General features: G+C 45.6%; 1 protein-coding gene across 1 annotated transcript in view; it reads left to right on the top strand.

The window, feature by feature from the left end:
• Window positions 1-17,182, top strand: part of FZD3 (frizzled class receptor 3) — a 57,755-nt gene extending 40,573 nt beyond the window's left edge. Inside the window, exons 4-6 of the mRNA XM_009907732.2 lie at window positions 11,479-11,627; window positions 13,837-14,070; window positions 15,990-17,182. Coding sequence (XP_009906034.2) covers window positions 11,479-11,627; window positions 13,837-14,070; window positions 15,990-16,203 — 597 coding nt within the window. The 3' untranslated portion in view covers window positions 16,204-17,182. The remainder of the gene's footprint in view (window positions 1-11,478; window positions 11,628-13,836; window positions 14,071-15,989) is intronic.
• Window positions 17,183-17,551: the final 369 nt, after the last annotated feature.

Genomic DNA, 17,551 nt, shown 5'->3' with positions numbered 1-17,551 from the left:
GAATATGACAGTAATGCCATCTGGTTCCACAAGAGGGATGAGGACAACTGTGGTTGATTTATTTTTTTCTTGATGAGCATTAAGTAAGAGAAACACTAATAGATTGGGTTGATTTCATCCTTTGCCTCAGACACCTTTAGGTGAGTCATGCCCTGACTTGCAAAGATGCTTCATCCCTTTAATCCACGTGTTAGTCACAGGTCTGTAGGGGAAAAAAATGGTTTGTGGATCCTTGGACATGTGATATCAGACAGCTACACCTCATCCAAGAAAGAGTATTCCAGAGAGAGGCTGAAATGGCTCAAAGTGAGCAGTATGTTCAGGAATTGTGATGTGGAGGAAGGATAAGCTGTGCTGAGGAAATCGACTGTGTGGCAGATGGGGACTTGTTTGCATTCTTCTTTCAGAAGAACACCCTACTTCAGCTTCTACATGTCCGCAGGAAAAGAGAGGTCCAAGTCTCTCCTGGGTAGTACACTCCAGTAGACTTGCTTTTCCTATGCTTAATGCTCACCATTAGAATATTGAATCCTATTATATGGAATATATATAATTGAATTGTAGAATCATGAAGGTGCAAAAAGACCTCCAAGATCATCATGTCCAACCATTAATCCAGCACTGCCAGGCCACCAAACCGTGTCCCTGATCACCACATCTACATGGTTTTTGAGTGCTTCCAGGCCCAGTGATTCCACCACTTCCCTGTTCCAGGTCTTAACCACTCTCTCAGTGAAGAAGTTTTTCCCATTATCAAATCTAGATTTATTTTTTTTCCTAATGTGTGGTAGTTTTAGGCTATGCCTTTAAAATGTTTTCACAGATCTTGACCAGAAAGTAGTAAAATGTAAATAAATCACTATTGGGTGTGAAAAGGAAAATAATGATAGTTCTGAACAATCCATTGGAGAGCTAAAGGGCTTAAGCTAGTAATGTAAACAGTTTCTCTTCTCTCGCTTCTTCGCTCGGTGGGAGATACTAACTGGCTTCTGCTTGACCTTGGCTGCATTGTTTTGGCTAAGTCTAACATCTGTGCTCCTTTCTCTTGTCCTTTTCATGTAGATGGGGGTAAGAGGGGGCAGGGAGGGAGAAGCTATTGGCTTCCCCTGGTCTTTGATGAGGGAGGGGTCCTTGTGCTGTTCATTAATTGTGAATAGCTGAAAACATTGGAAATACTGTATTTTTTCTACATATTCATTGCATTCCATTGCAGATTGTAGTTTTGCTTGTAAATACAGCTTTCACTTGCTTCCAGCTGAGCTGGTCTGGCAAATTTAATGTTGGAGGGGAATTTTCAACCCAACACATAAAATCTAAACTAAACTTCCCCTGGCACAACTAGAGGCCATTTCCTCTCATCTTGTATGTTAGCTAGGAGAAGAGATCAGACCTGCACCTCATACCAACCTCCTTTTAGGGAGCTGTAGAGGGATAAGGTCTCCCCTGAGTCTGCTCTTAGTGTTAAAGACTGGTGATCCTAGTTCCTCCTAATGGTGAAACAGAAGGCAGGTGCTTGGGCAATCTCTTTAATTGCAGTCTGTGGGTAGCACTTAAAAAATTAGTTACCATGATTGAATGCTGTCTTCTGCTTCGAGATAAAGCCACAAATGAGCAGACATCCTGACAGCTTCACTGAGGTGCAGCTTTGCTTTGATAAATTGAGCATTCTCCCAGAAGTAGTCTCCTGAAGCTGCAGAAGCAACTTGTCCCAAGATGGTTGTGAGGTGATTGCTGAAGCCGTAGCCTCCTGCGTTCCCACCCCATGGACACCAGACAGCGTCTCGCTGATTGCTGGTGACTGACACTGTGACTAAATGCAGGGCATGAAGGGCAAAATGTTGGAGGCGAGTTATTAGACTCCAGTCATGAGTCAGGACCTTTTTAGTTGTCCTCTGGGATCCCTTTTCAGCAAGGAGATGGATGAGGAAACCCTGCAGCAGTACCTTGTAAGAGGCCTCTCTCTGCTCTGTCATTCTTTATCCGAGCTGTTTTTCCAGAGGGTGATTAGACTCCAGTGTGTTCCCCAGGCACAGTGCAGACAAGGAATGGCTGCTGCTGAAAACCAGTGCAGTTCTTCTATGAACTGCATATATTTTATACCCCATATAAAACTGCATATATTATAGATCCCATATATTTTCTTCCCCATAAAAGGATAGAGAAACTTCTCTATAATAGAATTAATTGCATTTTGAGTGTTCCGCAGAGACAGTTTTTGTAAGCATTAAGGGATGGGGCTGGGCTGGCCACTAAATGGTTGACAGATGCTATTAACTCCTCTCCCTTCCCAAAGGGAATAAGAGAGGTTGGAAAAGAAAACTGAAACAGCTTTAATGAAAATAGTAACAATGAAATGAAATATATACAAATATATACAAACTCAGTATCGAACCCAACCTCCTGATGGCAGTTACATTACTGTCACTGCTGATGCTGTGGGCAGGCACTGGGGAAGACCCAGGCTGAACCAGATTCAGGAGCTGGATTCTGGAACTGGACTCAGCAACACACACATGGGGATCAAAGGCAGGAGAATGAACAGAGTCTTCTTCAGACAGCAGCCATTCAAGAAGGGCCTTGACCCTGGCGACATCTGAATGTGACGTACATGGAATGGAATCCCCTACTGGTCAGTTTAGGGTCACCTGTCCTGTCCATGCCTCCCTGCATGCTCCCCAATGTGGCACACAAGATTTAGTAGTGACCCTGGCTTCCTTTCCACACCCTAGTCCTTGGTAGTTAAACACCAGTGTTATGAAGACAGGCTGAAAGAGTTGGGCTGTTCAGCCTGGACAGAAGACTCATGGGAGACCTTACAGCTACATTTTAGTGTCTGAGGGGGACCTATAGGAAGGGTGAGGAAGGACAAGGGGAAATGGTTTGAAACTGGAGCAGGGTAGATTTAGGTTGGACATCAGGAGAGGAAGTTGTTTACAGTTCGAGTGGTAAACTACTGGACCAGGTTGCTCAGGGATGTGACTGAAGCCCCATCCCCAGGCACACCAAGATCGGACTCCACGTGGCCCTGGGCAGTCTGATCTAGTTGGAGGTGTCCCTGCTGACTGCAGGGGCTTTGGATAAGATGACCTTTGAGGGTCCCTTCCAACCTGCAATCTGTGAATCTGTTATCTCTGCTAGCAGCAGTCGCTGTCTGTGCAGATGTGCCCTTAGCTTCAGAAAGTGCCATCACTGAGAGGAGACTGAGCTGAGAATTAAATTCACTGAACATTAAGCTCAAACTAGGACACTAAAGATGTATTTTTTAGGCACTCATACAGATCAAATTCTTGCAAAAACTATTGCAAGATGGGTTTGGCATGGTGAGATGGATCTGCAGTGCCTGGGCTCACACTACATTTCTGTGGTGAGTAAGTGTCCTGCAGAGGAGGCTGCAGTCCTGTTAAGATGGTAATTTTATAAGCATTTATTACAGGGCCTTATTTATTTATTTTTGGCTTGGGTTAGGTTTCAGAGCTATCTGTTACTGGCCCAAGCCTTGCATAAGGTGATCAGCTGGCTTTAATTTCCACTCTAGACAACTCAGGAGTTATTAAGTCAGTCTGGAGAAGAGCTACTGATGCTTCTTCATAATTATTTTAAGCATTTGATTGTTTTCAAGTGAGCCCGTGGACAGAACGAAGGCATGGTGCTTCTGTGCTGCTGTAGCTAAGGACTCTGCAGCAGAGAGCAAGAAAGAATGAGTGTTGGTGTTCTCATGTGACAGTACAGAGCAACACCCTCAAGAAATCCCATATTTATTCTGCTTGGAATAGCCTGGATAGCTCATGAGGCATGTGGCTTTGGTGTTTAGGGCCAGAAAAATTTCCTTCTCTTTCTTCTGGATGCAGGGAAGTCTGATGGTGTCAAGACAGTTTCACACAGACTCAAGCACTTCTAAATCTCCTGCAATGAGTATTGGCTTTGGTGTTAGCTCTCAAAAGAGGGCAACATGAGGTTTAGTCATTATCTTTTTCTCAGGTGCTTTTAGATACTCAGTGCTTGAGCTTGCAGAGCCCAACAGCTCAAACGGTGGCATGGATTTGTTTGTTGGCTAAGAGGAAAGCAAGCAAGTCGCAGGGTTTAATAACCTGGAAGGGCAGTTTTGCTTTACAGTGACAAATGCTACTACATTTTCCTGGGAAATGAGCACTGTGAATATAATATTCTGCATCTCAAAGCAATGACAGTGATGGAAATGGTTATGAAAGTGAGAACATTGGATCAGATTCCCTTTGGTCGTTCCCCCCACTTCTCCTCCTTTCAACAAAGGGATGGGTTAATTTGAATTTCATTGCTTTTTATCCTTAGGGAAATATCAAATGATCAGTGTTACCGTGTAACCATGCCCCAGAGGAGGGGGACAGGTGTTGTGCTTGTGCTTTCACTTCACATATGCAGCAAGCTCATTAATTTGCTATTTTGTACATTTGAGTGGGAAAAGGCCACTGGTCTCTGTCACTAAAAAGCAACTGTGATTGATGGTTCAGGGCAGAAGGGGAAAATATTCAGAAATTAGTTATATAAACATCTTAAATGAACAGTGTGCCTATAAAGTAGCATTTTTCCCTGGAGGAATGCTGAAATTGATGGTTTTTAACCTCCTTTCTGAACACCTGCCACTGTGTGTTTCAGTTGGGAAACAAAGGATTCAAACTAACATCTTCCTGTAGTCACGACAGAAAGTACATTTCTGTTTGATGATCTGTACCAACCCAGCTGCTACTCCAGCCCAGCAGAAGGGAGGGGAAGAACGGGTTAGAGAAATCTCTCTATCACATATGCAATCTCTGTATCTGACAGAACTTGTTTGTTGGCCTTCACTAGGTGAAACACTGGTGCTTGTGCTGCTTGTGAGACGTGTCTGAACAGAAAAGAGACAAGTCTAGAGCACACAACCCTAATGCCCACGTCTGCATCTCACTGCTTATTTTCTTTCTCATTAGCTGAATGCCTCTGAAGGCCCAGAGCTGCCCAGCAAGGCAAATTCAGTTCAGGGACTTAGATCCACACAATCTAGCACTCACACAGGTGTCTACGTGAAGCCTGTCAAGGTTTTGCTATCACATCTTCATGTGTGGCTGCCTTTGCAGCAGGTCCAACTCAGTGTGCAGCTAACAGGCTCTCACTCAAGAACTTACTTGCACTGGCTTTGCTAAACTGTCAAGTTCATAGAGTCATAGAATCATAGAACGGTTTGGGTTGGAAGAGACCTTTTAGATCATCTAGTTCAAATCCCTTTGCCATGGGCAGGGACACCTACTATTAGACCAGGTTGCTCAAGGCCCTGTCCAGCCTGGCTTTGAATAATTCCAGGGTTGCAGCCTCCACAGCTTCTCTGGGAAACATGTTCCAGTGCCTCTTCAGCCTCATGGTGAAGAATTTCTTCCTAATGTCTAATGCAAAAAAATGGCTTCTTCCAGTGTGAAACTACTACCCTTTGACATGTCACTACATGCCCTTATATAAAGTCCCTCTCCAGCTGTCTTGTAGGCCACCTTCAAATGCTGAAAGGCTGCTTCAAGGTCTCATTGGAGCCTTCTCTTCTCCAGGCTGAACAAACCCTACTCTCTCAGCCTGTCTTCAGGAGGAGAGTTGTTCCACTCCCCTGTGGCTGTCCTCTGGACGTGCTTTAACAGTTTCTTATCTTTCTTGAGTTGGGGGCTCCAGAGCTGGACACAGCACTGAAGGTAGGGTCTCACAAGAGGGGAGTAGAGAGGGGGAAACACCTCTCTTGACTTGCTGGCCACACTGCTCTGGATGCAGCCCAGGATACAAGTGACTTTTGGGGCTGCAGGTGCACAGTTTTGGCTCATTTTGAACTTCTCCTCAGGCAGCACTTCCAAGTCCTTCCTGTCAAGATTGCTCTATATCCATTCTCTGTCCAGCCTATATTTGGTTTTGGGATTGCCCTGGGTTTTCACATTGCTGGAGTGCATGAGCCCCTCCTGCACCTCTGGGAAAGCAGTCAGGAGTGAAGGAAAATGGGAGAATCGCCACCGGTGTTATCTTTCCACTAGGAGAGGTTCTCATCTTGAAAGCTATCACTACTGGTTGCCTTCTGATTCCTTGACACTCTCTGCCCTCATGGAAAGACATCTCTTGTTGTTCAGAACAGCAGCATGCTTACAAGACTGGCTTCTCTCTGGAAACAAAAGTATTATTACAGTTCCTTAAGGCCCAGAGGAGGTCTGCAAATGTCTCTAGACATATTGGTGGCTTTCCAACACACAGGAGGTATTTTGAAAGCCTTCAATAGATGATAGCAAGGGGAGTGCTGAGGTCAACAGGCATAAGGAAGGGTCTGGCAACAGTGCCAAGTAGGAAACAGAAGAAATGCCTGAATTAAATTGCTTAGTAGATGCTCACAGCTTCTTGTTTGCGCTGACAACGTGCGTGGAGCAGGCCTAAACTGGAGTATTAGCTCTAGGAGGGTTTTTTCCTCATTGCATCTGCTGTGGAACTCGAGTATTAAAGGGATTGCTTTTCTAATGGGATTCATGGTCCTGCATCTGTGCCAAAAAAGTTACAGTATTTGAGAGCTGTTAATTTGAAGCTGAAATGGTGTTCAACCCTCTGTTTTCAGATGCACATGGGGATTTTTTCATTAGCCTTTCACAACTTGGATTCCTTGCAGAACGAAATTGAAAATTGAAGTTAATGCTCAGACAGAACTCCTTTCAAGGGAAATTACTGTCATGTATAATCTGTGGTTAACACTGAAGTCCTAAAATAGATGCTGAAGTTAGAGAATCACAGAATGGTGGGGGTTGGAAGGGTCTGGAGAGCCATCTAGTCCAACACTCCTGATAAAGCAGTGTCACCCAGAGCAGGCATAACCCCCTGTAGCAGGACAGGTTAGGGGCTGCTGGAAAGCAGCTGGAAAGTAGCTTTGCAGAGGAGGACTTTAGAGTGCTGGTGGACAACCAGTTCCCCATGAGCCAGCAATGTACCCTCATGGCCAAGCATGCCAGTGGTCTCCTGAAGAAGAATGTGGCCAGCATGTCAAGGGAGATTCTTCTTCCCATCACTGCCACATGAGGAGTCCTAGCTCGTTAAGGGCTTCACAGTTCAAGAGAGACAGACTCTCACTGGAGAGAGTCCAGTGGAGGCAACAAAGCAGCTGAGAGGACTAGAGCATCTCTGTGGGGTGGAGAGGCTGTGAGACACTTGGGGCTCTGGGGGAGGCTCTTTAGCCTAGAGAAGAGCAGACTGAGTGGGGATCTTCTCAGTGCAGATTAGAAGATAAAGGGCAGGGGGAAGAGGGTAGGGCCGGACTCTTTTCAGTGGTGTCCAGCAACAGGACAAGGGACAATGGCCACAAACTGGAACTCAGGAGGGTCCCTCTGAACATGAAGTAAAACTTCCTTCCTATGAGGGTGCTGGAGCACTGGACCAGGCTGCCCAGAGAGGTTATGGAGTCTCCCTCTCTGGAGAGATTCCAAACCTGCCTGGATGTAATCTTGGGCAACCTGCTCTGGGTGAAGCTCATTTAGGAGGAGGCTGAACTAGAGGATCTGCAGAGGTCCTGTCCAAGCCCCACCATGCTGGGATTCTGTGAGAACAGTGACATGCTGGCCGTGAGGTTACATGAGTGCCATGCTTGTGGGAACTGAGATGGCAGCTTGGGTTTGAATACCTGGTATTTTAAGTTTTATAAGCCTGGAACAGTAATTTCAGGCTTTATTTTTCCTGTGTTAATTATTGTAAATGTCTCATAATTGGTGAATGGATGTTGTTTAAAACAGGTGCAGTTACTTCAGTGTGAATGATCAGGGAGTTCAAGCTGCATTACTCCATTGGTTGCTTCCTCTGTGCAAAGAGACTGATTTGCAAGAAATCTGTGTGATGATGGTTATTAACTTCCTTTGGCAAGGGGTGGGGTGCTCTTCTTTTCACCTGAAAAGTGTTTGTTGTGTAGAATTATTGCAGGTTTTGCTTGGAATTATTCATAGTACCCAGCACAAATATGTTTAGCCAGAAGCTTTGCTATCGGGTGATTTACTATATAACGTCACAGAATCACAGAATGGTTTCAGTGAGAAGGAACCTTTAAAGCTCATCCCTCAACTGGGCAAGGACATCCTCAACTAGATCTGGTTCTTCAGAGCCCTGTCCAACCTGGCCTGGAATGTCTCCAGGGATGAGACATCTACCACCTCTCTAGGCAACCTGGGCCAGTGTTTTACCACCCTCAGCATAAACTATCTTCTTCCTTATATCTAGTCTAAAGCCTTCCTCTTCTACTTTAAAGCCATCACTCCTTGTCCTGTCACAACATGTCCTGCTAAAAAGTATGTCCCCACCTTTCTTATACGCCTCTTTGGGTGCTGACAGGCCACAGTAAGGTCTCCTTGCAGTGGGGGAGATCTTCTCTTCATGGAAGTAATATAATGTGCTTAGCAACAGGATTATGTAATATATTCAGTCTGGACAGTAGGACCCATCACAGCACCTGCTTTCTGTTGGCTCAAACCTTCAGCAGAGCGTTCCAGTCAGTAAAACAAAGTGAGGAACTGAGAGCTCCAGCGCTGGAACCGTTGATTTATTCTTAATGCAAGAACTGAGAGGAAATTCCCTTCAGGCCAGCAGTAATGGCAGGCTCCACAGACAAGCATTACGTGTAAACAGAAGCATTTACCCAGGCATTACCTTCATTACCTTTCCCCATTTCTTCCACTTAAGGCCCCATTTGCACATTATGAAATGATATAATAAGGTTAATTTTTGAGAACTTAATTTTCTTGGGTAATTTTTTAGTAGGTAATTGTTTGGGGTTTTTTACCTGAGTGGAATCTCACAGATGAACTACAAAAGCATCTAGAAAGCCTTCAGACTAGTTCTGCCTGGCTAAATGGTTGCAAACATAGGAAGGTCTATAAAGTCAAAACCTCTGTGAAGCCAGACCTTCAACATCAGTGTTTTAATTGGGGCAGAGACTGATGAAACCACACTTGGCAGTTCTGAGGAACCAACAGACATAGCAAGAGCCTTGGTCTCATTTAATTTCCTGTTACAGAATCCCAGTATGGTGGGATTTGAAAGGGGTCTCTGGAGATCATCTAGTTCAACGCCCCAGGGTCACCACAGCTCATAGCAGCAGTGTCCTGGTAGGTTTGGAATCTCTCCAGAGCAGGAGATTCTGCAGCCCCACTGGGCAACCTCTTCCTGTGGTCCATCATCCTCAAAGAAATTTTTCTTCACAATCACATGGAACCTCATGGATTCCACTTTGTGCCTGTTGCCCCTTGTTCTGTTGCTGGGCACCATTGAAAAGAGTCTGGACCCATCCTCTTGTCCTGTGCCCTTTAGTTACTGACAAACATTGAGAGGATCCCTTCTCAGTCTGCTCTTCACCAGGCTAAACAGCCCCAAGTCTCTCGGCCTCTTCCCCTCACAGAGGTGCTCCAGTCCACAAAGCATCTTTGTAGCTCTGGTCCTGAATTCTTGCTGTGTTTAGCCTGCCACACTGCACTGTGTGCTTTCAGGCAAGACACTGGCATTTCCATTTTCCATCTGTAATGGTTATATTATTAAAAATGTGTAATAATAGAAGGTGTTGAAACAACAATTGCTGTATTTTCAGTTGCCCATCTCTAAGTTGTGCTGGCCCTCGGCATTATGTGGTGGGAAAATCATGGGGAGTGAGCCTGTTTCTGGCAAATCTTCTTTCTACATTTCAGTTTTAGGTATTTCATGTTACATGGCATTTATTTTTCCCCACTTTTTGAGTCTTCATAGGCCAGAGAAGCTTCTTGCAAGACAAGCTGTTCCCTGTCACGCTGCTAGTCCTATCCTCTACCCCTCTGCTTTCCAGGAAGATGGATTTGAGCCTAATTCCCAGAACTGGAGAAAGTGCTTCAGTCTCACTCTTACCTCACAGAGCAATTTTCACCTGGCTTGAAACAGCTTGTTTGTTATTTTAGCCTGGTTTTAGAAAGCTGGGAGATCTCTTTCTTGAGTGTAACTATGTCAGCTATGTCACCATCAGTCTCAAAGTTGTTGCTGCAGATACTGGTTGGTGGAAAGAGACCTAAAACAGCCCCAAACCTTCCTACTGTACTAATCCATAGCCACCTGTGGATCTTTGTTGTTATCTACCTACTTTATTTCTGGTTGGGACCAGGAAAATTTAATGGGAGATGATTGAATTTCCCTTTCTTTTCCATCTTTGCCAGCATTATCATCACATGTCCTAATGGTGTGCTGGTGAGAACCTTAAACTGTCAACGTGTCACAATAGGAGACAGTCACTGACATCTTCCCCTCGCCTGTCAAGTTCCTTTTCTGCCTCACGTCCACTGCTTTTAGCAGAGCTCCTCTCAGGCAGAAGACCCTTCTGCTCTGGATCTGCTCTAGTTAAAGGCCTGTCAATCCTTACCAAGGAGCTCTCAGCTACAGGATCTCCTTCCCTCCCTTCTACTCCCTTCTCCCCTCTGCCTTCTGCTCTTGCCATCACATCTCCTGTCCTTTGATGCCATCTGCTTATCATTTGCATGCTGTCTTGGTCCCTGGCTGGTTTCATTTTCGTTCTCTGCTAACAGGCTCTTCTTCCATTATTGTGCCATCTCTCTTCATAGATCCAAGGTTTTTTGCAGACCCATTCCTCTAGACTCAGCTTTGCTGTGGCCACTTTTATTGTCTACTGATCCCTCATTTACATTTTCTGAACAGCTCTCCCTCAAAAGCAGGGAGCCCCTTCCTATACTCCAGGTCATTTATTTGTCATTGGATGTTAAGAGATCTAGAGTACCTTCCATGGTCACAATGGAAGGGACAGTATCACACAAATGCTTACAGAGGACTTAAATCCAGCAGAATAAGTTAGTTCCTTTCCTCTACAGCCTTCTTGTAAGAAGATGGTGGTATCTTTCAGGCTTGCACTTGAAGATCTCTGGAAGGGGAGGGTAACTATGGGTATAACCCTCTACCAAAGGCTGAGGAATAAAAGATCACAGAATCACAGAATTGTTTGGGTGGGAAGGGACCTTTAAAGGTTGTCTACTCCAACAGCCCTGCAGTGAGCAGGGACATCTTCCGCTGGATCAGGTTGCTCAGAGACCCATCCAACCTGACCTGGGATCACCACTGAACATCCCATGAAGCGTTTCACTGGGATTTTTCCCAACAGCAAATGTAGCACCTGGCTTAATGTAGGTTAATTCCATCAGATAAACAAGTCTTAATAATGTGAAGAGTATAAAATGTTTCACAATCATTGAGGGCACAGACAAAAGGCCAGAAATACAAATCCAGGCCAAGACCTCACAGCAGCTGAGTCTTTTGTGTTACTTAACAGCGGCCGTGCAACACACTTGGTCATGCTCTGCAGAGCCCCAAAACAAAGGCACCCTGTTGATGTTTACTTTGGCCCAAGCCAGAAACAGTTATTTTAAATGAGTTCATAAATGAAGTAGAGAATGATGATGGATTCTATAATCTCTTTTTTCTCTCTCTCTCTCTTTTTTTTTTTCTCTTTAGGTCACTCAGATGAGTCGTCCAGATTTGATTCTCTTCCTCATGAAATACCTCATGGCTTTGGTCGTGGGGATACCCTCAGTCTTCTGGGTTGGAAGCAAAAAGACCTGTTTTGAGTGGGCTAGCTTCTTCCATGGGCGCAGGAAAAAAGAGTGTGTATTGGTAGCTAACAGAATAACCTGGGGGAGTACTGGCAAATAATCTCCTCTTCTCTTGCGGTGCTAAAAGAGGGGGTTTGGTAGTTTTTCATGGAGGCGAAGACAGGAAGATATCTCTCACTCTCTGAAATGGAGTGAGAAAGAAGACATGCAACAGCTCAGAAAACCCCTGAAGAATTGGTGTTATTTTTCATAGAGTCATAGAATGGTCTGGGTTGGAAGGGACCTTCAAAGGTCATCTAGTCCAACCCACCCTGCAGTCAGGAGGGATGTCCTCCACTAGATCAGGATTGCTCAGAACCTTGTTGAGCCCGGCCAGGAATATCTCCAGGTATGAGGCCTCAACTACCTCCCTGGGCAACCTGTTCCAGTGTTCCACTACCCTCGTGGCATAGAACTTGTTCCTAACATCCAATCTGAATCTACTCTTCTATAGTTTGGTCTCTGAATCAAGTCTCTGTTACTCCATCTCTTTCCAAAATACTTTTAAACAAGAATTAGGTTTCAGTTGTATACCATAACTTCTCTGCCATCTACTGAGAGGTGGAATTGAAAGGTTTTATTTACAGATGTGCTTGGCAAATGAATCAGACATAGAGACTGAAATTCAACTGATGTTCTTTTCACCACAACTGCAGTTAAAAGCAATTGTCTGTGCTTTTAATCCTCCCCTATGCATTGGTGCCAAAGCACAGATTCACAGATTGCATTTGTTTGGAAGGGAACCTGAAAGGTCATCTTATCCAACTCCCTGCAGTCAACAGGGACACTTCCAACTAGATCAGCCTGCCCAGGGCCACATCAAGTCTGATCTTGAATGTCTCCAGGGATAGAGCCTCAACCACATCCCTGGGCAAACTGTTCCAGCATTTTACCACCCTCATTGTAAAGAACTTCCTCCTGAAGTCCAATCTAAATCTACCCTGCTCCAGTTTCAAACTGTTGCCCCATATGACTGTAAGAAAGTCTTAGAGCTTCTGTAAGGTTGAAATTATGTAGACTAAGGTATCCCATAAATCTGAGAGAATCTATATTGTTCCCATAATGGTAAATACTGAGTTTTAAGTAGATGGTGACTACTCCATGACTTTGTGACTTTGACCCTTAGCTGCACAGGCCCTCTGCTGAGGCTAAAGTAAAATGACCTTCTGTAAAGTTTGATTAAATGTTTCTTGATTCAAGAAACTAAAAGGAGGAGTTAGCCAGGCAGAGGAAATGGTACATGCAAGAATTATAAAGAGAATGGGAAGGGAGGAAAAGGCCTCCCCACAACAAAGAGATTAAAAAAACAAAAGGAATGTAGAGGGTGTGATAGCTCCTCCTTTCAGCATGCTATGGTAGAGCAGCCAAGTGCATGCTGCCCCACCAGCCCTTCCCAGCAAGGGGTTTCAGCAAACAGAGGAGCTGCAGAACTATAACCACTGATCCAGATTTGAAGTGCTGATTTGAGTGAGGAAGCAGTTTCCCATGTTCCCAAGAGGCAGTGTCCTGGGTCATCGGAGCCTGCTGACCCAGGGTCTGCTGCCCACAGCAGGGTCTCTTTTCTAACAATATGAGGAACAGCTGAGGGAACTAAAGTCATTTAGCCTGGAGAAAAGGAAAAGGTTCAGGGAAGACCTTCTCACTCCCTACAACTCCCTGGGAAGAGGTTGGTGGGGGTTAGTCTCTTCTCCCAAGTCACTAGTGATAAGAGGAAATAGCCTCAAGTTGTGCCAGGGGAGTTTTATGTTGGACATGAGAAAAAATTTCTGCATGGGGAGGGTTGTCAAGGCCTAAACCAGGCTGCCCAGGGAAGTGGAAGAGTCATATCCCTGGAGGGATTTAAAAGAAAAGTAAATGTGGTGCTGAGGAAAATGGTTTAGTGGTAAATTGGCAGTGCTGGGTTAAGGGTGGGACTTCATGATCATAAAGGTCTCTTCCAACCAAAATGAGTCCACAATTCTGTTACTCTATTCACAAACTGAGGCCACATAAGTAAATACAGCAGTGGTTGCACACACCTAGGCTGGAGGATCAGGTATGGGGAGTAGAAAGGATTCAAGAATGTGCCCCAAATGTAGAGGGGGCATTCTAATGTAAATAGGTGGTTTTACTTGCTAGTATCTGTTGGCGTTGTTTGCAAAAGAGCTGCAGTGCCGCTACTGCGGTGGCTTTTCTATTGCAGTCATTAATGCTAACTGTGCAAATTGCCTGTCTTCTGCAGGGTGGTGAACGAGAGCCGGCAAGTGCTGCAAGAGCCAGACTTTGCTCAGTCTCTGCTGAGAGATCCCAACACCCCCATCATCCGAAAGTCAAGAGGCACCTCCACACAGGGCACCTCCACGCACGCCTCCTCCACCCAGCTGGCGATGATGGATGACCAAAGGAGTAAGGCAGGCAGCGTCCACAGCAAAGTGAGCAGCTACCATGGCAGCTTGCACCGATCGCGAGACGGCCGGTACGTGGCTTCTGGCAGCAAAATGGACCAGCCTCTGCTGGCAGGTGTTGGGCCACCACATTGCTGAACAGGGCAATACACTAGCATCTCCTGGGTGGCCATTGGGCCACCACATTGCTGAAGTGGGGCAATGAAACTGCAGAAATGTCTAGAGCACAGGTCTTGTGAGGAGCAACTGAGGGAACTGGGATTGTTCAGCCTGGAGGTTGGGCATGAGGGACAATTTCTTTATGGAAAGGGTTTTCAGGGCCTGGAACAGGCTGCCCAGTGTAGTGGTTGGATCCCCATACCTTGGAGTGATTAAAAAGGCCTATATAGATGGGATACTAAGGGACATGGTTGAGTGTTGTCCTGGCAGTGCTGGGTGCTGGGTTGCACTTGATAATCATAAAGATCTCTTCCAGCCTAAATGATTCTGTGGTTCTAAAACTGGAAATTCTGCTCATACTTAATTTCTCTGATGGCATCTCATCTTCCTGTCAGTGACTGGATTGGAAAGTGAAAAAAATATCATGATATTTTCAGAATGTTCATGAATTACGTGGTGTGAATGCATCCAGTGAGGCTTTTCCTGCAGTGATCTGGTTACATCACCAGAGCACATGAGAAAACAGATCTGGTCTAAAATCAGCTTCTTATTTTTGTGTCTGCTTTTACAGAATCCTAGAATCAAAGAATTATTTTGAGAGACTTGTGCTCTAGACTCTTGGCTGGTTTGGTTGACTTCCCTTGGACATGCTCCAACAAGATGAAGATAGAGATAGAGATAGAGATGATATAGATGATATAGGTATAGATAGAGATAGATCCTATGAGGAGAGGCTGAGGGAGCTGGGGTTGCTTAGCCTGGAGAAGAGGAGGCTCAGGGGAAACCTTATTGCTCTCTACAACTGCCTGAAGGGAGGTTGTAGCCAGGTGGGGGTTGGTTTCTTCTCCCAGGCAACCAGCAGCAGAACAAAGAGGACACAGTCTCAAGCTGCACCAGGGGAGGTTTAGGAAGAAGATGTTAGAAAGAAGAGAGAATAGCCATTGGAATGTGCTGCCCAGGGAGGTGGTGGAGTCACCATCACTGGAGGTGTTTAAGAAGAGACTGGATGGGGTGCTTGGTGCCATGGTTTAGTTGATAGTACATAGTGTTGGATGATAGGTTGGACTCAATGATCTCGAAGGTCTTTTCCAACCTGGTTAATACTATTTATTCTGTTCTAAATCAATGTCCAAAACTCTGTATAAATTGGTTTTGTTTCTGAAAATAGTCCTGGTCCTGTTAGAGTAAACAATCTTAGAAGTTACCTGCTCTAATTTAAGATGTTAAGGTTTAAAACCTAATTTATCATCAACATAAGAGAGACATAGACCTGCTGGGAACTACATTTCAATATTGGAAGTGAACCTACAGAAAGGCTGGGGAAAGACTGTTTAGGAGGGCTTGTAGTCATAGACAAGGAGCACTGGTTTGTGGAGCAGTAGATTTATATTGGACTTCAGGAGGAAGTTTTTTACGATGAGAGTGGTAAAATAGTGGACCAGGTTGCTCAGGGATGTGGTTGAAGCCCCATCCCTGGAGACATTCAAGATTAGACTTGATGTGGCTCTGGGCAGGCTGATCTAGTTGGAAGTGTCCCTGCTGACTGCAGGGAGTTGGACAAGATGACCTTTGAGGGTCCCTTCCAACCTCATGGAATCTGTGAATCATTTATCTTACTCACATAATTATCAATACTCTGTGTAGAGCTGGAATAAGACTCAGGCTTTGTAAGGAGTTGAAACAACCTGCCTGGGACTGTGTAAGCTATTGACTGAGCTGCACAGAGGATGATTTCCAAAAGCAGAGATGGTTTGTGCTGAGATTTATTTGCATTCATTTGTGTCTGTGCCAGTAAGAATGGCAACAACTGTCCTCGGGTTTTCTCCCTTAGGTACACTCCATGCAGCTACAGAGGCGTGGAAGAAAGACTACCTCACGGCAGCATGTCGCGGCTGACAGACCACTCGAGGCACAGCAGCTCCCACCGGCTCAACGAGCAGTCCCGGCACAGCAGCATCAGGGATCTCAGCAGCAACCCAATGACACACATCACGCACGGGACCAGCATGAACCGCGTGATCGAGGAGGACGGCACCAGCGCCTGAGCCGCTCTGATCTGCAGGGAGACGCAGACGTGGCCGCACCGCCGGCGGCCGCACCTCAGCCATGTGATGATGCTCAGTATTATCCTGCCTCTCATCGGGTGCTGATCTCGTCCCATCAGGAAGCCGAAACCAGCTTCTTTGTGTTGAAAGCCACCACTCCTGTACTTGCTTCAGCGCTTAAAGCGTTCAGCAGTCTGGAATTACTGAGTAAAAAGCTGGTCGCCTCAGTTGAACCTCTCTGGAGGTAATTATTTATTCAGTAACTGTCGCTCATCAGACCCTTGCTGAATTTCTTGTTGCTGAAAAACATCCCCCCCCCTCCCTCCAACGGCTCTGCACCTTGGTAGGTGTTACCCTCGGAAACTTGCTGGCAGCGTGACACTGAGGTTCTTCCCTCTGAGGCATAAGGGAACCCTGGAATACCAAAGGAATCCCTCCCTCCAGCTCTGATGAGATCCCACGGCGATGCTGGATTTCACCCAGGGGAGGCACATGAGGTGCTGTACAGAGGACCTCTGCGTGCACCGGCAGGCGCTCGTCCGGATTACACTGGAAGCGTGATGCAAGAGTAGAGCATTCTGGAGAAGGAAGGGAGATACCAAATTCCTCTTATCCATAAAGGAGACTCTGCTGGTGCTTACCAGCTCTTAGCAGAGCTGCTCAGGCTGAGTGGCTGGGCCAGGGCTGAAGGGTGGGGGGATGTGAGAGAGGCAGGGCAGAGGGGGTTTTGTATAACTTGTATGGTCCTTGCTTTTTTACGGAAGACTATTTAAATTTTCTACTTGTTTACAATTTATGTAGGCAGAGATCAATTTTAAACCCAGTTAACGTAGATAATCTTCAGCCACTTATTTTTTAGATTCATGTACAAAAGCTGAGATTGCCTGTTCCTTATCTATTTAAAAAAGAATATTAAGGGTAGCAGAACTGCGTTTGTCGCCCAGATTAGAATGTAGAACGTTTTGCTTACAAACAGAACAAAGCCCAGACCCCATAACCTGGGCGAGGCAGGCAGAGGCCAGAGTAGACAGGAGCAGTTTAATCAGGGATGAGCTGCCTTCCTCGTGACACCATGGCTGGTTTGGGGGAGAATTCTCTTTGCTTTCAGCAGGAATTTAGAAATGGGTGGGAGAAATCGAGGCAGGAGCTGCCAGCAGGTGGGGAAAGGGCAGGACGAAGCAGCCAGAAACCCACTGCATTGCCACCTTGAGGAGGAGGAGACAGGAATCCATTGTAAATTGTTGGCTCCTTCCTTGCATTACTGCTCCACCTCTGCTGTAGATTCTTCTCTTTTCATTCCCTGCTGCATATTCCTGTAGAGAATTCTCAGTTGCCTGTTAGAGAATTC

Source organism: Dryobates pubescens, chromosome 3, assembly GCF_014839835.1.
Source record: "Dryobates pubescens isolate bDryPub1 chromosome 3, bDryPub1.pri, whole genome shotgun sequence".
Lineage (NCBI taxonomy): Eukaryota > Metazoa > Chordata > Aves > Piciformes > Picidae > Dryobates > Dryobates pubescens.
Note: the sequence above shows the minus strand (reverse complement) of the source record. Positions and strands in the feature narration are given on the sequence as shown.